The 26184-nt window shown below is 43.9% G+C and overlaps 1 protein-coding gene across 1 annotated transcript in view; it reads right to left on the reverse strand.

Moving 5' to 3' along the window:
• ATP6V0A2 (ATPase H+ transporting V0 subunit a2) overlaps positions 1 to 26184 on the reverse strand; it is an 834711-nt gene that overhangs the window by 205798 nt on the left and 602729 nt on the right. The window contains exon 15 of the mRNA XM_044068544.1: positions 18731 to 18941. Coding sequence (XP_043924479.1) covers positions 18731 to 18941 — 211 coding nt within the window. The remainder of the gene's footprint in view (positions 1 to 18730; positions 18942 to 26184) is intronic.

A 26184-nucleotide genomic window follows, 5' to 3' on the forward strand; every position in this document is an offset into this window, starting at 1 on the left:
TAGAACTAAGACACTCTCCTCAAAAAAAAAAAAGGAAGCCAATGTGGTGGTCCCCTGCCATAAACAAACTCTACAACAGGAGGAGGAAACTGATGCGGAATAAGGTGAAGTCCCAAGACTGGAAAAACTCCCTTACCAGCCTCAACAAAAGGTTGAGATCCCTCATCAAATCCACTAAATCTAGCTATGAAAACAGAATTGCAGCAGATAGTAAAGACAAAGTACAGTTGTGTACACTTACCATAAATGTAGATGTTAGAGTGTATTCACTGTTGCATTTGGGTAATCTGCTGGCAGGTTGCTATCAGTCGGCCTGAATAACAAAGTCTTGGGTCCTGCGTCAGTTGCAGTCTCCTTTTCCATGACGCCAGGTCATCAGGGGTATAAAACATGCAGCTGAAACCATTTTATTCAGTTTTCTTGCCCCAGGTGCCCCCCAAATGGGGAGTATATATATATATATATATATATATATATATATATATATATATATATATATATATATATATATATAAATAAACAGAAATATATGTAAATGCACTTTTAGCAACATAAACTTTACCTTCATCTAAAAGCAAATACACCACAAAGGCTTTAGAATATAGTGAAGGAAAGAGAAGTTATAGAAAAGGGGGATGGCGGGTGGGTAACCCGGACTGCAACAGTGAATACACTCGATCTACATTTAAGGTAAGTGTACACAACTGTACTATGTTCTTCATGTTTCACTGTAGCAGTCATTACATTTGGGTAGAATCCCAAAGCTATGGATGGGAGGATGGAACTAAATAGCATTAGGAACGGCTATACACTTGCCCAACGCTTTCTGGAATTCATTAATTCCAATGCCCTGGACCAGCTCATTCTTATCCCCACTAGAGGTAGCAACATCCTTGACCTGGTCCTTACCAACATGGGCGACCGTTGCTCTACACCAATAGTCAACTCCTCCCTGGTTAGATCCGATCACAAGCTAATCACCTTGGAAATCCACATCCCTCCCACCCCCCCCAATAAAGGTAACCACCATGAAAAACTTCTCCAAAGCTAACTTTGGGGTCCTAAAAACAGAGGTAGCAAACTTCATGGCTCCCATGCAAATGGAGAATAGTTGCAAACCTGCCAAATCATATACCAATGCACTGTACGAACACGTACAGAAATGCATGGATCTTGCCATACCCAATAGAACTAAGACACTCTCCTCAAAAAAAAAAAAAGGAAGCCAATGTGGTGGTCCCCTGCCATAAACAAACTCTACAACAGGAGGAGGAAACTGATGCGGAATAAGGTGAAGTCCCAAGACTGGAAAAACTCCCTTACCAGCCTCAACAAAAGGTTGAGATCCCTCATCAAATCCACTAAATCTAGCTATGAAAACAGAATTGCAGCAGATAGTAAAGACAAAGTACAGTTGTGTACACTTACCATAAATGTAGATGTTAGAGTGTATTCACTGTTGCATTTGGGTAATCTGCTGGCAGGTTGCTATCAGTCGGCCTGAATAACAAAGTCTTGGGTCCTGCGTCAGTTGCAGTCTCCTTTTCCATGACGTCAGGTCATCAGGGGTATAAAACATGCAGCTGAAACCATTTTATTCAGTTTTTCTTGCCCCAGGTGCCCCCCAAATGGGGAGTATATATATATATATATATATATATATATATATATATATATATATATATATAAATAAACAGAAATATATGTAAATGCACTTTTAGCAACATAAACTTTACCTTCATCTAAAAGCAAATACACCACAAAGGCTTTAGAATATAGTGAAGGAAAGAGAAGTTATAGAAAAGGGGGATGGCGGGTGGGTAACCCGGACTGCAACAGTGAATACACTCGATCTACATTTAAGGTAAGTGTACACAACTGTACTATGTTCTTCATGTTTCACTGTAGCAGTCATTACATTTGGGTAGAATCCCAAAGCTATGGATGGGAGGATGGAACTAAATAGCATTAGGAACGGCTATAAGGCCCTGCAGAACTGCAGTGGCAAAGCCTGCCCTGGATTTGGAGAAGAGAGGCAAATGATAATGCTTTGTGAAGGTATGAACAGAGCTCCAAGTTACAGCTTCTAGAATGTCTTTGGTTGGAACTCCTCTGAGAAAAGCTGCTGAGGTAGAGGCAGCCCTGGTGGAATATGACCTGATCCCCTTGGGCACAGGTTTACCATGGTGCAAGAAGCAGAAACGAATGCAGTGGCTTATCCACTTAGAAATAGTCTGCTTTGATATAGCCTTCCCCTCTGATCCTGCAGCAAATGCCACCAGTAGTTAAACAGGACCAAATCTCAAAGTCTGAGCAAGTAGAATCTTAGTTGTCTGTGTACGTCCAACGAATGCAGAATCCGCTCCCCCTTGTTCTGCGGATTTAGGTAAAATGTTGGCAGGTGAATTGTTTGGTTAAGAGCCACACTGGATGCCACCTTAGGCATAAAAGAAGGATTGGTCCTGAAGGACACACTGTCCGGGTAAAATGCAATAAAAGGCTCCACAGCCATGAGAGCATGTAGTTCTGAAACCATTCTTGCTGAAGTGATTGCCAAGAGGAAAGCTGTTTTCCAAGATAAAAATTTTATATCTGCAGTAGCTGCTGGTTCAAAAGGAGGCAGGGTGAGTTTTTCTAGCACAAAATTGAGGTCCCATGCAGGAGTTGGTGATCTTCTGGGAGGCCTTAAATTTTTGGCCCCTCTAAGATACTTTTTAAGCAGAGGATGAGAAAAGAGGGGAGGCTCCGTGTTGTAACGAGCCGAGATGGCAGAGGCATTGATTTTTATTGAAGAAAAAGATAGGCCCTTGTCAAGCGTCTCAGTCAAATATTGTAAAATCTGAGGGATATTGGGCTTTGCTGTGTCCGTTCCTTGTGCTTGGTTCCAAGCACAGAATCTCTTCCATTTATCACCATAAGATTTTCCAGTACTAGGCCTTCTGGCTTCCAAAATGACATTCATCACAGATTTACTGAGAGGTGTTGTTTGAATAATTAAATGTTCAGCCATGCTGCAAGGTTCAGAGTTTGGAGCTGAGTGTGCAGAATTTAATTGTTCTACTGAGACAGTAGATTAGGTATTTGAGGCAAGTACCAAGGAGGGAGTTGAGACATATTCTTTAGAAATGGGTACCAGTGCTGGTGAGGCCAGTCCACAGCAATTAGGATCATTTTTGGTTTTTCCTGTCTGGCCTTTAGTAAGACCTTGGAGAGAAGAGGCAGAGGGGGAAAGGCATAGACTGATAGGTTTTTCCAGCTGAAGGACAGGGCATCCACTTTCCATGCTTGTCTGTGATGAGTCCTTGTGCAGAATTTGTCCAGTTGATAATTTTGGGGAGAGGCAAATAGATCTATGTCTGGGCTTCCCCATTTCTGTGTTAACATGCTGAAGATTTGTGGATCCAGTTTCCACTCGTGCGGGTCCACAAGATTTCTGCTTAGATTGTCTGCCAGAGTATTTTGTTTTCCTGGCAGGAATTGAGCTTGAAGATGTATTTGGTAAGTCAAAGCTGTGTTCCACAATGCCATGGCTAGTCTGCAAAGGGGGTAGGAATGTGTACCCCCCTGCTTGTTTATGTACCACATAACTGTGGTGTTGTCTGTCTTCATCAATAGTTGTCCTGGATGAAGTAAGTCCTTGAAGCCTGTCAGAGCATTCTGAACAGCTAGCATCTCTTTCTGGTTGATATGCAGATGCATTTGTTTTGGGCTCCATTTGCCCTGAATGCATCTCCCCGCCAGGTGGGCCTCCCATGCATAGTCTGACACGTCTGTAGTTAGGCTTTGGGTGGCAGGGGGTAGAGTGAATGACAGTCCCTTGTTTTGGTGACATGTCTCTGCCCACCAAAGAAACTCCTGTTGTAGGCAGAGAATGAGAGGAATCATGGTTTCCAGACTGTGACAATGCTGGCTCCATAAACTTTTTAGGCATCATTGAAGTTTTCTCATATGCAGTCTCGCATATGGAATTAGTAGAATGCAGGATGCCATGAACCCCAAAGCCTGCAGAATTTGTCTTGCAGATAACTGGGTTTTTGTTGTCATTTGTTTGAAGTATGCTGTCAGTTGCCTTTGTTTGCCTGGCGTGAGGTAAGCCATCTGGGCATTTATATTCAAGCTTGCGCCCAGGAATGTAATTATTTGAGAGGGTACCAGTTGGGATTTCCTTTCGTTTATTGTGTACCCTAGGCATGTTAGAAGCCTTTTTACAAACGTCAGATGTTGAAGAAAAGAGTGTCCTTGTCCTCTGCTTGAATGAGACAGTCGTCCAGATAAGGATAAATGTGCATGCTTCTTTGTCTGCAGAATGCAATTACTGTTGCCAGGCACTTTGTAAAGACCCTGGGCGCAGTAGATAAGCCAAAGGGCAGTGCAGAGAATTGGTAATGCAAAAAACCTGCCTTGAAGCGGAGGTATCTTCTGCACGATTCCCTTATTGGGATATGCAGGTATGCCTCTTAAGTCTAGAGTCACTAACCAAGCGTTCCTGCCCAGCATAGACAGTAGCTGTTCTAAAGTCAGCATTTTGAATTTTGGAATGTCCAGGAATGTGTTCAAAATCGATATATCCAGTATTGGATGCCAGGCATTGTCTTTTCTGGGTACCAGGAAAAGTCTTGAATAAAAACCTTGTCCTTTTTTCTTTTCTGGTACTGGTTGAATAACCCCATATCCATGAGGGACATAACTAGTTTCTCAGCCTCTGCCCACTGATTTTGTGGCAGATCTGGCCAACCGTTTGGAATTGGCAAAGTCTGGAAATGAAATCTGTACCCCTGGTATACGATGTTTAATACCCACTTGTCCTGGGTAATTGACTGCCAATTTTGAGCATGAAGTGCTAATTTTCCCCCCAAGGGGGCTGCCAAAAGATAAGTGCTTGGTGAAGGTAGAGGGAAGTCATTGAGACTGCTTACTGTAGGGTTGTGCTTTGTTTCCTCCAGATTTGGAGGTGGAGGCACCCCACTGCTTTGACCTGTAAGAAAGTACAGTTTTGTACCTACCATAAATGTAGATGTTCGAAGATCCACATTGCTGCAGTCCTTACACTTGGGTAGTCCGCTGTCCTCGGTCGGCCCGAATATCAAAGTATAAGGCTGACGTCGGTCAGGGCGCATTTGACGGACGTCAGGACGTCAGGGTACAAATGCGCATGACCGACGTCATATCCTCAGTCTTTTCTTGCCCCAGATGTCAGAAGACCCAAAAAATAAAGGTCAAAACAAAAGACAGCAAACAACCAACCAACCACCCTTGCACTAACTATATGTACAATATATACAATATACACAAAATGTACAACCCAACCCACACAACCACCTGTAACTACAGAGGGGAAGGAGGGAGGGTAAATTGGACTGCAGCAATGTGGATCTTCGAACATCTACATTTATGGTAGGTACAAAACTGTACTATGTTCTTCATCTCACATTGCTGCAGTCCTTACACTTGGGTAGAATCCCAAAGCAGAGGTAAGGGAGGATGGCCAACTACAAGGAAGCAGGAGCTGCCAAAATGCCCTGCAAAACAGCAGTGGCAAAACCAGCCCTGGACTTAGAGTAAAGTGGCAGGTGATAATGCTTAGAGAAAGTATGCACAGAACTCCAAGTAGCTGCCTCCAAAATATCCTTGGTTGCCACTCCCCTCAAAAAAGCTGTTGAAGTGGCAGTAGCCCTAGTGGAATGAGGCCTAATCTCAGCTGGAATCTCCTTGCCATGATGGGAATAACAGAAAGCAATGCAAAACCCAATCCACTTAGAAATAGTTTGTTTTGATACAGGCTTGCCCTGAGAACTCAAAGCAAAAGAAACAAACAACTGCCGAGACTGCCTGAAACCTTTAGTTCTGTCCAAATAATAACGCAACTGCCTGTGGACATCTAAAGTGTGCAAAATCTTTTCCCCTTTATTTTGGGGATTTGCATAAAAAGTAGGCAAATGAATAGTTTGGTTTAAAGCCACACTAGAAACCACCTTAGGCATAAAGGAAGGATTAGTACGTAATGATACCCTATCCTTATGGAAAATCAAGAAAGGCTCAACCGCCATAAGGGCCTGTAATTCAGAAACCCTTCTTGCAGAGGTAATGGCCAACAAAAAAGCAGTCTTCCATGATAAATATTTCAACTCAGCAGTAGCTGCAGGCTCAAAAGGTTGTAGAGTGAGTTTCTCCAACACAAAATTGAGATCCCAAGCAGGAGTAGGAGCTCTTCGTGGGGGTCTTATATTCTTTGCCCCTCTAAGAAATCACTTGAACAAAGGATGAGAAAACAATGGTGGGTTGTAATCATAGTGAATTGAAATTGCTGCAGCATGAACTTTAATAGAAGAGAAAGACAAACCTTTGTCTAGCAACTCAGTAAGATATTGAAGAGCCACACACAAATTAGGCTCAGAAACATCAAAATCTTTTGCTGCACTCCAAAACAAAAATCTCTTCCATTTGTCTGCGTACACTTTCCTTGTACTAGGCCTCCTAGCTTCCAAAATAACATTTAAAACTTGCTGAGGAAGTGGAGGCCCACTATGGTTCAAAACAGAATATGCCAGGCTGTTAGGTGCAGAGAGTGAAGCTTGACATTTAGCAAATGGCTGTCCTCCTGCGACAACAGGTGTGGAATCGAAGGCAAAGGCCATGGAGGCTTCCTGCCAGACTCCTCAGTAATGGGTACCAGTGTTGTCGAGGCCAATTTGGAGCTATTAAAATCATCCTTGGCTTGTCCTGTCTGACCTTTAGAAGTACCTTTAGGAGGAGAGGCAGAGGTGGAAAGGCATACACATGAAGATTGCTCCAATTGAAAGAAAGAGCATCCACTCTCCAAGCTGTGGGATGAAACCTTTTTGTGCAAAACCTTGGCAGCTGATGGTTTAGTGGAGAAGCGAACAGATCTATGTCTGGAGTTCCCCATGACACTGTCAATTTCTGAAATACATGAGGATCCAATTTCCACTCGTGGGGATCCATAATTCGTCTGCTCAACACATCTGCAAAGGAGTTCTGTGCTCCTGGCAGAAACCTTGCCTGAAGATTGAGCTGTAAACTGAGAGCAGTCTCCCACAAAATCATTGCTTGCCTGCATAGAGGATAAGAATGTGTTCCCCCTTGCTTGTTGATGTACCACATGACAGTTGTGTTGTCTGTTAGAATCAACACCTGCCCTGGAAGAAGTAATTCCTTAAAAGCAATTAATGCAAACTGGACTGCTAACATCTCCTTCATGTTGATATGTAGATGTTGTAGTCTGACAGGCCACTTGTTTTGTATCCACTTTCCATTTAGATGAGCTCCCCAAGCTTTGTCTGAGGCATCTGTCGTTAAAATCTGACTCGCCTCTGGCCGGGTCACAGAGAGTCCCTTGTTTAGGTGACATTCCTGAGCCCACCACAAAAATTCCTTTTGAATGCAAGGTATTATTTGAATGACAGTGTCCAGATCCTGGCAGTGCTGTGTCCATACATTTTTGAGATACCATTGTAGCTTCCTCATATGCAGTTTGGCATTGGGAAGTACCAGAATACAAGATGCCATGAACCCTAAGGCTTGAAGGACTGTCCTTGCAGTCAGCCCGGACTGATGAGATAGTTGATGGAAGTAAAGGGATAGACTCTTTTGTTTGTCCGGGGTTAAAAGGCCATCTGGGATGCTGTATTCAGTCTCACACCCAGAAAGCACATGTCTTGAGAGGGTACTAGACTGGACTTTATGTCGTTCACAGAATACCCTAGGCATCTTAGCACTGCTATCACATATTCCAAATGATGAAGAAGCTCTCCTCTTCCTTGAGCCAGAATTAGGCAGTCGTCCAAATAAGGATAGATCTGTATTCCTTTTAGTCTGAAGAAAGCTATCACTGGAGCCAGAACTTTCGTGAACACTCTGGGTGCAGTAGATAAGCCAAACCGCAATGCAGAGAACTCATCGCGCGAAGCCCCAGCTCGAAACGCAGATACTTTCTGCAACTTAGTCTGATAGGAACATGAAGGTAAGCCTCCTTGAGATCCAAAGTTACCATCCAATGATCTTTGCCCAGCAGAGGTAAAAGCTGCTGCAACGTCAACATTTTGAACTTGGGAATGTCCAGATAAGTGTTGAGGGTAGATAAATCCAAAGTTGGTCTCCACGTGTTCCCCTTCTTTGGTACTAGGAACAGGCGAGAATAAAATCCTAGGCCCACTTCTGGCCGAGGTACCGGCTGTATGGCCCCTAGTCGGAGCAACAGAGAAACCTGTTTGTGAGCCTCTATTCTTTGTTGAGGAGGAATGTCTGGCATGCCTTTGAAAGGAGGCAAGGTATGGAAATAAAACCTGTAGCCGTGGTGTATGATATCCAATACCCATTTGTCCTGGGTAATTAAACTCCAATTTTCTTTGAAAAGTGCCAACCTTCCCCCCAAAGGTGCTGCCAGACGAGCAGGCTCTGGCAGCTGAAAAGGTAGGTCATTGGGTCTGCTTACGAAAGGACTGACCCCTGCCCTCACCCGAAGCCTGTGCAGGAGAACTCCCTGTTCTCGGCCTGAAAGAGCCCTGAGCTCTGCCCTTACCACGTCTAGATCTACCCCTAGACTGTGAATCATAAGAAGGATACGTCCACCCTTTAGTAGGCCAATTTCTACTAAACTTTGGGGCTGGACCTGCAAAAATCTTTAACAGTCTGCATAGACTTAGCCTTGTCTTCCATTTTCTTTAAAACTGTCTCAACAGGAGGACCAAACAACACGTCAGATTGTAAAGGAGCATCTAAAATCCTTGTTTTAACATGTTCAGACAAATTCTGATCCCTCAGCCAGGCGTGCCTGCGAAGAACTGACCCAGTGGCAGCCACCCTAGACGAGGCCTGTACAGCATCAAAACCACATTGCAAAGAATGCTTACCCACCTGTTCAGAAACATGCACTAAATCTTGCAACTCCTTACAATCAATACCTACTGCCAGAGCATCAACCTTAGATTTCAATTGTGAAAGGAGATAATTTTGGTATTTCAACATATGAAACTGGCAATTCAGAGCCCTCATAGCAAGAGTGGAAGAAGTATAGACTTTCTTGCCCCATCTATCCAAGGCCCTAGCCTCCTTGTCTGCAGGAACCGGATTCTTAACAACAGAAGCCTTAACACCTTTAGGCCCATGGCTAACAGTTTCTGGGTCTGCCCTAGGACTCTTAAAAGATACTTATGAGCTTCAGGCACCCTGTAATACCTATCCGCTTAACAGGAGCAGGAGGCAAAGAATCAGGATTAAGAGAAGCTTCCATAAAACATCTTGCACTACATCCAAAACAGGAGGTATAGCCAAAGGCCTATGCTGGGGTAACAACAGAAATTCCCTAAGCCTTTTCCTGGAATCAGAGAAGTCCTGACCTTCCCACTTAAAATGCTCCCTCATGGAATGAAGAGTTTCTGAAAAGAAAAATCCTCAGGAGGAGTAGCAGAAGGAGTAGAATCATCCACATCAGAATCAGAATAAGGAGAGTACTCCTGCAAGTCTTCAGCCGAAGACTCACCAACATCTGAAGCCTGCGCAAAACCGCCCAGCTCAGGCTCCACCCTAGGCCTCTTATCAGGAGGGGGCATAGAACCCCTGATCAAAGTAATCAAATCTTCTGCCATTTTAAGCATATGCTTCTTGGGCACAGCACCTGAAGAGCTAGGGGTAACACTAACTGAAGCTAAACCTGGCCTGCCCCTGGGGGAAGCCTTTGAAACAGAAGGAGAGGGCCTAGCCACCTTAGGAAGGGAGGGGAGTATAGTAACATGAGAAGCCCCCTCAGCCTGACTAGTCTCCTGAGAGGCCACATCTTGTAATAACAAGGTCTCCCCCTGGGAACACAAAGAAACCTCAGGTGGAGCCACCGGCTCCACCGACACCTCTAAAGAACCGGCGTCCGGTACAGACGGTTCCTCTATCCTAGGCTTAACTGCCTTGTCCTTGCGCTTCTTTGAAGAAGCGGGCGTCAGAGCATCCGACGGCATTTTATAGTTACACCGCTTCCCCAAAGACTAACCTCGCACAATCCAACCTTCTCTTAATAGTGCGTTTATTAAATCTAGCACAAGAGCAACAGCCAACAACGTCGTGCTCAGGCCCTAAGCAAGGAATACACAAAGTATGATAATCTTTATGCGGTATCTGTTTCCCACAAGAAATGCAATTATTAACTTTTTCTGACATCCGGTAAATGACTGAGGCAAGAAAAAACTAAAATATTCCCCAACGGGGTACTTAGCCAACTTTGAACTCGGTCTGAAACTTCGAAATCGAAAAATCTCAGAACGCCAACCGGCACTTGCAACATTGCTTCTGCATCGGACCATGCGGCAAAAAAGACTGAGGATATGACGTCGGTCATGCGCATTTGTACCCTGACGTCCTGACGTCAGTCAAATGCGCCCTGACCGACGTCAGCCTTATACTTTGATATTCGGGCCGACCGAGGACAGCGGACTACCCAAGTGTAAGGACTGCAGCAATGTGAGATGAAGAACATCCCTGTGATTGGTATCTAGAGCCATTTGAGTACCTGGATTTGCCTTGAGAGGCTCTGTTGGACACAGGAAAGGACCAATTTTTAGTAGGCCAGTGCCTACTGAACCTGGGTGGCTGTACGTATAAGAAATCTTTTACAGTTTGCATAGATTTAGCTTAGTCTTCAATTTTCTTTAAAACCTCTTCTGCCTTCTTACCAAACAGAGTATCATGCTGCAAGGGCGCATCCAACAATTTAGCTTTAACATGATCAGGCAGATTTTGCTCATTGAGCCAGGCATGCCTTCTAATCACAGATCCAGTTACTGTGGCCCTGCAAGAGGCCTCCAAGGAATCAAAACCACATTGCAAAGTATGCTTTCCAACCTGTTCTGCTGAATGCAATAATTCCTGTAATTCTTTATTTTCCACACAATCAGAAATCAACATAATTTTCTGTTTCAATAAGCCCATAACATGCTGTTGATATTTAAGCATATGAAACTGGCAGTTTAAGGCCCTAATTGCCATGGTTGCAGATGTATAAACAGTCTTTCCCCATCTATCCAGCACCCTGGAATCTCTATCAGAGGGGGTAGGATTTTTGGCTGTAGAGGCCTTTACACCTTTGGGACCCTGTGAGATAGTCTCAGGATCAGCAGCAGGATTTTTGATGTCTGGCTTACTAGGAGCCGGAGGTACGGAATCAGGAGCCATGCTTGATTCTGAAAACACATCAACAATGTCTAATACAGGAGGTATTGCCAAAGGCCTACGCTGAGGAAGAAGGAAATCCCTAAGCCTCTTTTTTGACTCGGAGAAATCCTGACTCTCCCAGTGAAAATGTTCCCTTAAAGTATGCAAGGTTTCCCCAAAAGAATAATCCTCAGGAGGAGATGCAGATGGGATGGATTCTTCTGCATTAGAATCCTCATAGGGTGGAATAGGAAATTCCTGATCAGAAGAGGAATCGGAAGAAATGGAAACCTGATCTGAAAATTCATAATCAGTGCCTTGCCTAGGCCTCTTAGAAGGGGGGGGGTGGGATCCACTGATCAAGGTAATTAAGTCCTCAGCCATTTTGATCTGTTTTTTTAGGCATAGGGCCCTGAGCACGTGGCTCATGCATCAATAGAAGATGTTTTTGATCTTGTTTTTGAGGTTGGCGTCGGTTTTATATAAAAATGTTGAGGCCTGAACACACCCTTAGAAGCCGGTGCCTGCTCAGCGGCTCCAGACCCATCTAAGGAAGAGACATCTGCGGGTTCAATACTCTGAAAATCTCACGGCATACCGGACTCCGCATGGGTCTCGGTAGAGGCCCGTTACTCAAAAGTAGCAGGTATCAGGGGCTGCGAAAGCGCCTCACTGAGTACCAGTGAACCAGTGACTGGCTTAGAAGTTTCGTCGTCGGTTTTGGACCTCGACGGTCTGTCTTTTTCTTTGCGTTTTTTTGTGAACTCAGGTAGTCGGATTGCTAACCAACGACATTTCAGGGTAATTAAATCTCGATCCAAAATATTTAGAAGCAAAAATATACAGACGCTTAGTGCGTTGGTTAAATCTAGCACAAAAGTGACAGCAAGGCACATTATGATCTGGGCCTAGGCAAGGAATACAGTACAAATGAAAATCCTGATGAGGTATTTGCTTCCCACAAGTAATGCAATTATTAACTTTTACTGACATCGGTAAGGAGCAAGAAAAAGTTTCCCCAATGGGGTACTTAGCTTTAGTTGAAGACTTTGGTTCTGAAACTCGAATGCGAAAATTTCAGGAGTCGGCCGACCAGCACTTGAGAACAGCTTCTGCTTCGGGCACTGCGCGGCAAGAAGACTGAATAAAATGGCGTCGGCTGCATGTTTTATACCCCTGACATCATGGAAGAGGAGACCGCAACCGACACAGGACCCAAGACTTTGTTATTCAGGCCGACTAAGGGCAACCTGCCAGCAGATTACCCAAATGTAATGACCGCAACAGTGAAACACGAAGAACATCCACAAGGCCTTCTATAGTTATGTAAAAAATCTCCATGGCAATACCCAGATTTGCTCTGAGCTACTGCACAATGGTACCTCCTCTACATCGAGCCAACAGATATTGCAAATATACTGGAAGACAGATTCAGTGCTAACTTTACCCCCCCAAACGAACAATCACAATACCAGTAGATTGCCAGGCACCCAGTATTGCTGCTGCAAAGGTTAAAATAGCACTGTCCAAGGCCAAGAATACAGCTTCTTTGGGACCTGACAGTATCCCTGGCTGTGTCTACATGAACTACAGAGTGAACTGGCACCTCACCTGTGTGCCTTATTCAATCACAGTCTCACCTCAGGCTTTGTCACTACCAAATGGCACACTGCTACAGTCATTCCCTCTCCACAAAGGTGGAGCGACTACAGACCCAGAGAACTATCACCCCATTAGCCTGACTTGTCTGATATGCAAAGCTATGGAATGCATCATCATGGACTTAATAAACAAGGATACAGGGAATCTCAAAACTCTGGATCCCACACAGTTTGTTTTTGTGAAGGGTAGATCATGCCTGCTCAACTTGGTCGACTTCTCTGAGTCCGTCACCAGAGCTGTGGATGAAAGTAAGGTGGCTCCATACAGCCTGCCTTGATCTGGTCAAGGCCTTTGACACCATTCCCCACTCAGGAATCGTAGAAAAACTTACTAAGCTAGGCATCAACCCCTATATCACTAGGTGGGTTGCAAACTGGCTCACAGACAGAACCCCACAGTGTGAAAGTAGCTGACTCCAAATCAGACTGCCGACCAGTCATGACTAGAGTCGCACAGGGTTCGGTCCTGGGTCCTCTCCTGTTTAGTATCTACTTCTCTGAAGTCCAGGCCAACACAAAGGGACTCTGGCTAACAAAGTTCGCAGATGATTGCAAGTTGGGAACTATTATTAACTCCCCAAGTGATGTTGACATCCTGCAGAAAGGCCTCAATGAGACCAATGACTGGTGTCAGAACCATGGCCTTAAGTTCAATGCCAAAAAATTTGTCTTTATCCTCTTTGGGAAAAACCCAGTTCTCTTCAATTACCACATTGATGGTAGTCGACTGAATACAAAAGGTGTTATAAGAGATCTGGGAACACAGGTTGACAGCAACCTCTCTTTTGAGCAACACGTTACCACTGTGGGTCAGAAAGTCCTTCTATGTGGCACATTTCATTACAAAAGGTTTTGCATCCAGGAAGAAAGAGATCATTGTCTCCCTCTACTCTTCCCTCATTAGGCCAATCATACAGTACAATGCCCCATTTGTCATGTACCTCACTACACACCTGCAACAACTGGAGAGGCCACAAAAGTACCTCACAAAGATGATCCTAGGCCTTACACACTTGTGCTACATGGACAGACTCAAAAAAACTCCAACTTCTCTCTGTCTCATATCGCCTACTTAGAGGCGATCTCTGCTTGACTTACAAAGCCATGTCTGACCCAGCTCTGTTAGAAATTCTACATCTAAAGAAATCCCAATCGCTCCGCACCACACGCTCCAGACCTCAACCTCATTACCACAATCAATAGAACATGCTGGAGGGACAGGTTCATAACCCAGAGACTGCCCATGCTATGGAATGGATTTCCCATACATGTCAAGCAGAGCACCTCACTGGCCCTCTTCAAGGAGTCTTGATGAGTGGATGGGAAATAGAAAATTCACACCGGGGATCACACTAGTGGCTGTACTTAACAGAGACACTAGGAACTAAGGTTGGGTGGCACGATGCCAGGGTAATCCTATGGGCTAGGCCATTAGCCTAGTACACACCTATGAACCTATGAGTCTTCCTATCACACAATAAATTTAACATGCTGTTTAGGAAAATGATATGAATAATGCCTGTTGGACACAATTTTGAGTTGAACCAAAAAGATTAAAGAATGGCTACAATACCCACTCTGTGTAAGCAAAACCATTCACCTACATTTGTAATTTATGCTATTACTAGAGAAGTAATAACAAAACAATAAGGCAGATACAGATTCCACTTTCTTACATCATATCAAGAAATGCAATAAAGTGCAGCACAATAAAATTATTATGAAACTAAAGTTAAAATGTCTCAAGTGGCTAATTGATTAGAAATGGCAGATAAAACCGTAACAAAACAGAAATGGCACTGGTGATGATGTAAGGAGTGCCACAAGAGTCAGTTCTAAGGGACCTCAATTATTTATTTTACAAACACTAACACTCCAGATGTACCACATTAAATAGTATGCTGAGCACACAAAAATGTCTGCAAGATGACTTAAAAGAAAGACTTTTATAAAGCTGCAAAAAAGACAGTCTTCACTGATAAAATGGACAAAGATAAATGGTATTCCAACAGTCACACTAATCTTCAAAATACTGTAACTGGGCAAACCATCAACCTGTCCTAACTTACAGTTTTGGAGTGACTGACTGGCCCCAAAAGGTGTTTGATAGATTATACAGGAAAACAAGAAGGATGCTTCATGCTCACCACATGACTTATAAAAATCATTGCATACCAAAATTATATATTCCCCGTTGTGAAGGGGGTATGGGCCTCCTTGAAACTGATCGCATGTACATCTGCTGACCTCACATGACCCTAACACAGTGAAAGTTTTGAAACAGGAGGAGAATAAATCTAAGATGACTTTCCTCCTTAGTCTAGCAGAAGCACACAGGAATGGCAATCAAAGCAGAAGTAGATAAAAATCAGGCAGCAACTAAATGTGCCAAAAAACAAAAGAAAGAATATCAGGAATGATCAGATAAGGCAAGAAATGTGAAAAATGCATAAACATAGTTTGCAAGTATATAAATCTTCTGGAAAAACTTCTTGTTGACCTGGATCGAACACAGGAATGGTTAAGGAGAGGCGAATTCAAACCAAGAGATGAAAGGTCAATATTGGAGTTCCAAGACAGTGGGCCAAGTACATGTTGGTTTACAAAGTCCATTGAACATGTGGAGGATACAGACAAATGTAGGTTTTGTAAAACAGAACTGGAAACAGTTGCATACCTCACTGCTGGTTGAAACATACCAATGGCAGAAGGACTGTATACTGAAAGGCATAATAATGTGGCAAGATTGTTGCACTGGAGATTGTGCAAACATGGCACTGAAGTGGCTGAAAAACATTGGAAACATGCGACACAAAGCATCATAGAGAAAATGATGAAGTCTACATCATATGAGATCACCCATTACCAACAATTCAAAAGATACATGCAAGAAAACCGGATATAGTGGTCCATGAAAAGAAGACAAAAGCAGCATTGATCATTGAAATCGCTACACCCAGTGACGAATGTGTTGCATACGTCTAGACGTACACAAAGTCATAAAATATCAAGATTTGCAGGCAGAAATGACAGCAGTGTGGAAGACATCCAGACAGTTCCAATAGTAGTAGGAGCAATGGGTCTTATAAAAAAGAATCTACAATCGTATTTAGATATGTTAAAAGTACATGCAACTCCGTATGAATTGCAGAAGGAGTCATTACTGGGCACACTGCAAGTGCTGCAAAGAGCCCTTTTGGCTGACATCAAAGATTGAAACAATACTAATTTCATGATCTTTAACGGTACTTTGACTTAGGAATGGGGTCCATTCCTGTCATGATATTAGAAATCCACAAGATAGGGAGAAATTAAAAAAGGGCAAACCATCACCTATGAGAAAAGCAACAAGTATAGCAAATAAACATAGGCATTATAGTGGACAAGACATGCAAAAAAAAGTCTTCTAGAAGAAAGGGCTAATAGACTCATATTGTACATAGAAATTCATAAGGTCGAAGGACCCAAATATATTAACAGCATTCATTCCATACACAGCAGTGTATTTTAAGTGCACAAATTACTGCTAAGTTTGGAATCTATATAGAAGACAAAGTGACAGAGAATATAGAGAGACTTCACTAAAAAAATTCATACCCAAAGGAATCACTCCTATTCAGAAAGGCTCCAGACTCAGTACAGTCTCTTCTGCAGAAGACAGGGCGCAGACATGACTTTAGTTTATAAAACATAAAAAGATAAAGACTTGTACAGAGGACTAAGATTAATAAGAGTTCCAAATGGGTGCAAATCTCAAATTGCCATCTAAGAATGCTAATGTCACAGTACAAAACAGGCAGGCAGTCTAGCTCTGTGATGCAAGAGAAAGATTCTCCCCTGCACCGCAGACAACCACGGTTCGACTAGTGCCCTTGGCGATGGAAGAGACAGGCAGGGAGTTGAAGGACAGAGGGGGTGAGACCTGCTTGTTTCTCCTGGGGGATGCCCTCCAGAAGACACTAGGCAGTGCTAGCTTATTCATGACTTGGCAGGAGGGAAGGAATGCCCCTGGCAGAAGTGAGGGGACTCCCTCCCACTGCTATTCCACTGCATTTCCCTCCCATATGCTTGTCGAGTGCATGTATTATGGATGGGAAAACCAAAGAAAAAACTCTGAATCACCCTTGACCACTGTCTGAATGATGGCTCCTCCCAGCCAATCCTCACCCAAATAAAGGAGAATGAACAGGCTGATTGGCCATACAGGAGATATGTAATTGACAGTGCCAATGATGAATGGAAAACAAAAAGTACACAAAATTAGCTTAGGTTCTAAAGTAATCCGTCAATGGATTGCAGGAAATTACCAAGAGAATGAGCACTGTAAGAGACATTTATTATGCAGAATTATTATTTCATGCATTATGCGGCTTACACCTCTGTAAAAGTAAAGACAGAAAAACGTTGCATTTTCACATGAACAGCAAACTATTGGGTAGTGATAGTCATGTGATATTGCACAGGCAAGGACTGCTCACAGCTAGAAGAGAAAGTTTACAAAAATAGTAAAAGACCTTAAAACATAAGTACTTCACAAGTTCAATTGTTTGAAAAAAAATATTTTGTGCTCATAGTAGATGAGGAACTTAAGTTAACTGGTTATGTAAAAACAGTCAGTGTTCATCACAGAAGGGGAAGTCATATCAACTGGATAGGAAAGAAATAGTATTCATTACAGATGGGGAAATTACAATACATGGTCATGGTAAAAATTAGATTTAGAATATTCTCTGGTACTTTTCAAATTTTTTGAACATCCATATGGCCTGACAGCCAACAGTTTTGCTGAAGGATGTATTTTGTATACAAGAATAGTCATAGCTTGCTATAGTTTAGATTCACTTTCTTGGCGATTCTCTATATGCTGTTGTATGCAGTTTGTAAATAAATCTGCTTGTTAACAATACGTGGCGTCTTTCAATGAACAAGATTAAATTAATTCAAAATATTAAACAAGAAAATGGAAAATTAATACAGCATCTGGGCAAAAACACATACATTTCAAACATTATTTCATCTGTACTAGAGTTCGATACATACCTTAAGCACGAACCACAAGTCCCTTGCACAGTTGTACTATCTCACCTCCATTTCTTCAAAAATGTTTTTTCCTCCAATTTCCATAAATTCCCATTTTACTTCTTATCTGCCCCCACCACCTTTCTACTTTTCCCCTACTTTACCTCCTTTTCTTCCAACAGTAAGACAAGTTGCACTGTCTTAATGGCAGATAAACTGAATACTGCTGTCAAAGATCTTTATATTAATATCACATTTCCTTAGAATTCTATTTATTACACCATTACTCTATGTTCTTCTAGTTTTTAATGTAGTACTTCAATAGAACTCTACATATGAAACCATTATTGTAAGTTGTCTGTTTTTACTGCAGCATTTTCCTTAGAACTACATGTATTGCAGCATTACTATATGCATTTTTATTCTCATTGTTTGTAGCTTTCCACCCCAGTCCTCCCATGGAAAAGGAGATTTTTTACCCAAGCTGGACTTGTAAATAAAATTAGCAATGTCAGCAGCAGTATACCCCGCCTCTACAGTGCATAGACAGATCTTAGCTTTAATCTGCATGAAAAATATCTACAAATAACTTTTTCATGTATTCTGGATAGCCGACCGTCTATTGTCTATGCATTCTGCATTTGCCTTTGTCTTGGTTCATGGCAGAAAAAGTCAAGGGCTATTTCACTAAGCAACTTAAAAAAAATATTACTTAAATAAATGCTGGCATGAATATCATTTGCCTTTTTCTGTCATCACAGCATCAGTTAGAAGGTTTAAATGCAGTTTTAAAATATAAAATTTTAAAAAACTAAACACCGAATGGCAGGTTACAAATGAAAATGATGCTACTTGTATGCATATCATAGTAATACATATATAAATGTACCTACCTGTCCTGTGTAGAGAGGCTGCTCACCATTATTCTGGAAAAGGAACATGTTAATAAAATGGATCAGGATGCTAGGGGCATCTTTAGAAGTTTCAGCGGAGTAAGCCAGCCACTTGAAGAAAATCATAAAGACGAGATATCCAAAGAGAGATACCATAAACAGTATCTCTGGAACAAAAATCAGGTAAATGTTGATCTTCTTCTTGAAGTGTCTTATTAACAGAACATGAATAAAAAAAAAATAGAATTGTAACTAAAAATATAATTGTAATTATTAGATCACAACAAAATTAGGCACTACACATCTCTAAGAAACATAAAATTGACACTGTAAATAACTTTTTCAGGCTTGATCTTTTAATATGGACTTAGTGCGCCTCACTCAAGAGGTGTGGTTCATTACAGACCACATAGGCCCACGCGAATGGTAAAAATATCTCCAAATACAGATCCCAAACTACAGAATGTCATCAAGGATGACAATAAGTTGAGGTGCTCACGGTAATAGCACATCATGGAAAAAAAAAAGAAGTTATGTACCTACCATAATGTTCCATGTTAGTTGTCTTCATCTCGCCTTCTTTCTTACTTGTTGGGATCAGAGCCAATCCTCGGCTCTGACTTGGCCATCTTCTATAGCTCGAGAGCTGTTTACTGGCTCGAGGCTACCCCTCATCCCATGATGCCTTGCGCTAGCTACCCAGATCTCGTTTGTAATAGCTAACCCCAGACATATCCAGAGAATCAACCTGTCCAAACAAACAGGTTGAGCAAACCTGTCATACTGTCTCAGTCAGTACAGGAAACAAACCAGATAACGCTCAGCCAGTGAAACCAAAACTCCTCTTGATCCAATAGGACAGGGGGACGGAGGGTGGGATGCAAGAAAGAAGGTGAGATGAAGACAACTAACATGGAACGTTATGATAGGTACATAACTTTTTTATGTTAAGTTGTCTATCTCGCCTTTGTTTCTTGCTTGTTGGGACGGAGTCCCTAGCACCTATGATCCTGGGTGGCTCATTGGAACAGACTCTTCAGAACAGTGGAACCAAAGTTAGCTCTATTCTTGGAGGTCATGTCTAACTTGTAATGAGAAATAAAGGTATGAGGATTTGCCCATGTGGACACGGCACAAATACAGTCCATGGGCAACCTAGACTGGAAGGCTACAGAAGTGGCCAAAGCCCTAGTAGAATGGCCATTCGGTTTGGCAGACAATTCTTTGTTTCTTAGTTGATAAATGAAGGTGATAATGTGAGATAACCACCTGGACAGGGTCACTTTGGAAACTGGGAGACCTTGTTTGCCCTTAAGAAAGGAAGAGCTGGTCCGACTTCCTTAGATCCTTCGTTCTATGCAGGTAAAAACGCAGTTGTCTATGAACATCCAAACGGTGTAACTTGTATTCTGCCTTGTTGGTGTATTTAGGGAAGAATATTGGAAGGTCTATGGATTGGTTTAGATTATTTTCTGAGCACACTTTAGGAAGGAAGGATGGATTAGTTCTCAGCGCTACCCTATCCTTGTGAAAGACTAAGTACGGAGAATGAACGCTTAGTGCTTGAAGTTCCAATACATGTCTGGCTGAGGTAATAGCTACCAGAAAGAGAGTTTTCCAAGATAGAAACTTAAGGGAGCAGGAAGCTGCTGGTTCAAAAGAGGGCATAATCAAGGAGGTTAGTACCAAATTAAGGTCCCAAGGAGGAGGGGGCTCTCTCACTGGGGGCCTAAGGAGAGTAGTCCCTCTAAGACAGTCTTTACACAACTTATGAGACATGATATTTAGATTAGAAAAGCCAACATATGACAGTTATATATGGCCGCTAGTTGAACCCTGACTGTGGCAGAAGTGGACCCAGAGTGAAAAATCTCAGTTAGGAATTCCAAGATCTCATGAAGTTGGGGCTGAAAAAGGATCTATGTTCCTAGCCTCTGCCCAATAAGAGAAATGTTTCCATTTGCTAGCATAAATCTTCCTAGTAGCCGATTTGTGAGAGGATACAATAATTTCATGCACAGCCGGGGAAATGCTGGGAAGCCTGGCTAGGGTTGGAATTGGATCAACCAAGCTGTGAGCTGGAGTGTCTGGAGGGATCGATGCAGCTCTCCTGACTGATGAATCAGCAGGTCTGGAATAGGATCCAGTGTCCAGGGCTGCTCGAGGAGATAACGGTGCAGGAACGGAAACGAAATCTGTCAAGGCCAGTAAGGAGCAATGAGGATCATCGTGGACTAGAGCATCTCTGGGAGGATGACCGGGAAGCGGTAGAAGGGAGAAATATTTGCTGCATTTGGTGTTGAAGGGGGTTGCAAACAGATCGCAGCAAGGCTGTCCCCATTTGTGGAAGATGAGATCTGCAACTACCTGATTCAGAGACCACTCGTGAGGCATGAGAATAGCTCTGCTGAGCCTGTCCGCTATGACGTTGGAATTCCCAGGGATGTGCGTTGCAATCAGAAATCGTTGGGAGGAAATCACCCACTGCCAGAGTCTGAGTGCTTCTCGACATATGGGGTAGGACCTGGTTCTGCCCTGCTTGTTGATGTACCACACTACTGACATGTTGTCCGTCTGAATTGCAATGGTCCCAGGAGGGAGGGAGTCCTGAAGTGCTTGCAACGCTAGTAGCATGGCTCTCATCTCCAAGACATTTATATGCAGATGGTATTCGTGAGGTTGCCATATGCCTTGGACTGTCCTGCCCTGATAATGCCCACCCCATCAGTGAGGCATCCATGGTCACTGTGGCAACCGGAGGAGGTTGGATGAATAGTCTGCCCTGATATACTAGCGGGGAGACCATCCACCAGGAAAGGTGTCTTTTGCAAGTTTCTGTAATCATGAGCATGTAAGACATGGGGAGTTGTTGAAAGTACCACTGTGTGAAGAGGAGCCACTGAAGGATTCTCATGTGAAAGTGGGCTAGGAGTATCAGAAGAATTGCCACCTCCATAGAACCCAGAGTTTGAAGGACCAACCAGACTTGTACCTTTTTGCATTGCATGAGGATATGAACTTGCTGCCGAATCATGGCCACCCTGTCCAGCGGTAGTCTTGCGGACATACGTTTTGTATCTAGATCTGCACCTATATAGGTAATAGATTGACAGGGCGACAAGGCAGATTTTTCAAAATTTATGGTAATGCCTAACTGGGCACAGATTGTGACTGTATAGTCCCTGGCCTGAAGACGCTGATACCTGGTAGTAACAGTAATGAGCCAGTAGTCTAGCTAAGGAAACACCTGTAAATCCTTGACATCTCAGGTGAGCCGTGACCACTGCCATACATTTGAACACCCTGGGGGCTGTGGTGAGACCAAAGGGCAGAGCTCTGAACTGATAATGACTGGCTCCCAGCCAGAAGCGAAGGAAACTCCTGGAGCGCCTGTCCATCCTGATGTGATAGTACGCATCCTGGAGATCTATTGAGCACATCCAATTGTCCTGACCCAAAAAGAGTAGAATGGACTGAAGCGTGACCATCCAAAACTTTGCTCTTTGAACAGACTTGTTTAGTCTGCTGAGATCCAAAATTGGTCTCCAGTCCCCTGTTGTTTTTGGTACCAAAAAGAACCACGAGTAAGTTCCGGATCAGAGTTGGTCCGCCGGGACTTCCTGGATGACTCTCTTTTCTAGCAGTCTTGAAATTTCTATGACTGCTTGGGCCCTCAGACTCGGTGGAACGTCTGGGGGGGATTTGCTTGACGATAGGGGAGATTGGAAGAAGGGAATTACATAGCCTCCGGATATGACTGAGTGTACCCATTTGTCTCGTGTAATGTCTTGCCAGGCTTTTGGGTACAGTGAAAGTCTTCCCCCGACTGCCTCCAGAGGCGGGCAGTCGGGCAACCCTTCAGGGATGCTGGAAGGACTTGTCAGAGAAAGATTCTCTGCTGCCCTGGTTCTGCGGACCCCCTCTGCCTTGAGAGCGGCATCTGTTATTTCCTCCTCTGCCCCTGGAGGAAAAGTCACTACGGTGCATCAGGCGAGGCTCCCTGGGATTTCTGAAACCACATTTTTCCACTCTTCTGGCCTTTGGGATATAGTCTGGAAGGAGTAGAAAAACGGACTCCCACGGCAGAGAGAGTCTTGCCTTCCTGTTCACATCTAGTGAGTGTGTCCTTCACCTGTGGTCTAAAGAGAAATGAACCGTCAAAGGGGGTGTTGGTGAATGACACTCTAAAGGGCTCCGCAAAATTACACAGCCGCATCCATGCACGTCTCCTAAGGGCCACGCCTGTGCCTGCGGCTCTACTCGCACCATTGGCTGCATAGGAAATGAGCCTCATAGGAGGAGTTGACCACTGAATTAAGGGTCGCCAGCTGAGAAGTTACTTTAGCTTGAACCCCTTCAGTTGATGGATCCCTCTGAAGCCTGTTAAGATGGCATAAGTAATACAGTGACCTCATGGAAAAGGTCACTGAAGCAAACATTCGCTTCCCATATCTGTCCATAGTCCTAGACTCCTTGTTAGGAGGATGGACAGAGGAAGAAGTTTCCGCTAATTCCTTTTTAGTGGCCGCTGCAACTACCATGGCATCCACGGGAACACCCTTGGTAAGGAACTGTTTGTCAGGGGGTGCAGTGATAAACTTGCCAGGCCTCCTCGGGGTTGGTTCCACTGTATCCGGGGCTAACCAAGCCCTTCGAGCCACCACAGACATTAGTGGATCGAAGGGCGGACACACCCAGGAGGTGGAAGGGCGAGAACCAAACGCATCCAGGAATACGGATTCATCCTCAGTAGGGGCTAGGGCAGTCCAGTTTCCCCTCTGCCTAAGCATTTCTAGGATGTCCTAAAAGGAAACATCTTCAGAGGGGGATCTCGGGGACCCTTCGGATTCATCCAAATCCGTATCCGAAGTGACAGACTCAGGGGAGTCAATGTGCTTCTTCTTGCACTTGCTCTTCCGAGGAGCCTCCTCTGAATGATCAGGGGAAGCCTCAGAAGAAGAGGAAACACTCAATGGGGTGCTCTGGAGCATTGGTTCCCCACGCTTGGGGTCTAGAGTAGGGACAGAGGTTGAAGCAAGCACTACAGGGGACGGAGTCAGTGGGGTCGAATGTGGTGCTGACTCAGGGACCAGTACACTCCTCATGATATTGAAGGCATCCCTGCCACGATGCAAAGAAGGCTCCGGCTCTGAGGAAACCCGGAATCCTTCTCCGCACCGAGTGGGATGGCTCCGAGGCCTATGTAGGATCCAAGCTCACCTGTGCCAAAGCTCCGAGAGGGAGAACGGGGTCGGACAAGGGTCCGATGCCACTCACCCACTCGGAGCTGACGAGGGAGTCTCTGCACCCAGATCCCTTGACAGAAGGCACCATCGAGGGGATCGGAGCCGATGACGGAACCGAAGGGGAAATAGTTATCGGTGCCAACGGATCCACTATTCGAACCCCAACAAACTGCGGCTCAGAGGAGTCAGAGGACGAACATCGATGGAAGCGGGTGGAGCTGACACCTGTTGAGGAGGGCTGGATAACATTTTGACCAGTGCCTGCCACTTCAACAACCTACTGACCACTCTCTCCACGTCGTGGTCCGAGAGTCTAGAGGACCGAGAGGAGTGGGAGGATCTGTGACTGCTGTCACTCTGCAACAGGGGAGACTGAGGGGCCAAATGTATCCACTCTAGAGACGGGGACCTCTGTCTCTTGTGGGTCTGAGACGGCTCCAAAGATGCTGGTGGAGCAGACTGAAAGCAGCCTCCTTGGTTCCAGCCGGAACCGAGGTAGTCGGTAATGTCTGGACCAATGACGGCTCTGAGCTGGGAGCCAATGATTTGGTCGGTTTAGGAGACTTCACCGGCTGAGCCTTGGCCGGTGAATCCTGGGCCTTAAGGAGACCCCTTAATATCAGCTTATTTTTGCACTCCTGCAGAACCCTTGGGCTGAATGCGTGGCATACAGAACAAGAGTCCTGCAGGTGCACTGCACCTAAGCAATAGACGCAAGAAGTGTGCCCATCTGTCAGAGGCATTTTCTGACAGCATGAGTCACACTCTTGAATCCAGACATTTTGGAATCTTTAGACATAGCTAGTCCTACACAAAAGTCTTTGGCCAAAGGCCCAACAAAAAACTACAACACTATAACTACAGTCAAGACGTTTTTTTTTTTTTTTTTAATAGGAAGCCTCTAACTTAAATGGCTACCTAGAAAAAGAGAAGACTAAAACTAAATATAAAACGCTACAATAAGTAGAGATAGGAAAAGGGGAAGGGGGGGATGGGAAGGACTCTCTAACTTAAATGAGTTCTAACGGAAAAATAGAGTAACACAAACTACAACAAGCTAATTAACGATAAAGTCGAAAGACTAAACTATCAAAACAAATAACCCCTAAATCGCTAGAAAAAGTATTAAAATAACTTACAAGAGCCTGAGCCAGTAAGAACGAACCTCGCAGCTGAAGCGGCAAATGAGATCTGGGTAGCTAGCGCTAGACATCATGGGATAAGCGGTAGCCTTGAGCCAGTAAACATCACTCGAGCTATAGAAGATGGCAGAGTCAGAGCCGAGGATCGGCTGCGATCCCAACAAGCAAGAAACGAAGGCGAGATAGATAACTTAACATCAGATCTTGCAGAGGGCACCACAGGTTGAACTATCAACACCCAATGCAGCCATGTTTTAAAGTTGTTCAGTGACTTTGTACAATTCCACTGTTGCTATCCACTGTTGCTGTAAGCAGCACGTACCTAGATCACATGAAGTCCTGGTAATCAAGAAAGAGAGTCTGACAAAAAAACGTTGACAAACTGGGAATCTGATTGTAGTCATGGCCCCTCAGGATGCCTCCTCAAGAGCTACTGCTGTATTAAATACCTGACAAATGCTTTACTACAAGGAGAGTTTTTCCAAGTCCCACAGCACCGAGTCTCATGCAAATTGCTACAAGTTTGTAACAAAAATGTCACATCTGCAGGGTTGCAGCAACCCATTTAACCTGTCTGCTCTGCTCCTGGTAGCTTCACATTAATCAGCAGAGTTTGTTACAATTATTGGAAGATCATGCAGCTGCCTCAATAGCGTTGAGCAAACACACGCCTAATCAGTCGGAGAATGCCACTGAGGTTGTAAAATGAAAAAAGTTGTGTCTTACCATAGCATTCCATCTGAGTTGCCCAAATTCCTGTGGGTTCAGTACTGATCCTTCGGAACAGACTCGGACATTTCTATACCCTGTGGACTCAAAAAAAAAACTCGAGCACATCCCTTAGCCATAATGCTTAGGGTAGTTTACTTCAGATCGAGTTTGCTGATTAGAGAATGAAAGACATAATAATGTGAGAGACCATATCTGGATTAGAAGAATATTCCAAAAGGAAACTCTTGGGTAAAATCCCGTTCTTCCAGGAAATCTGGAAGGGGAAGGAGGGAGGGGAGCTGATGACAGATGAAGCTGGACAACTCAGATGGAATGTTATGGTAAGGCACAACTT

This window comes from Protopterus annectens, chromosome 4.part0 (genome assembly GCF_019279795.1).
Source record: "Protopterus annectens isolate FY-2018-M chromosome 4.part0, PAN1.0, whole genome shotgun sequence".
NCBI lineage: Eukaryota > Metazoa > Chordata > Ceratodontiformes > Protopteridae > Protopterus > Protopterus annectens.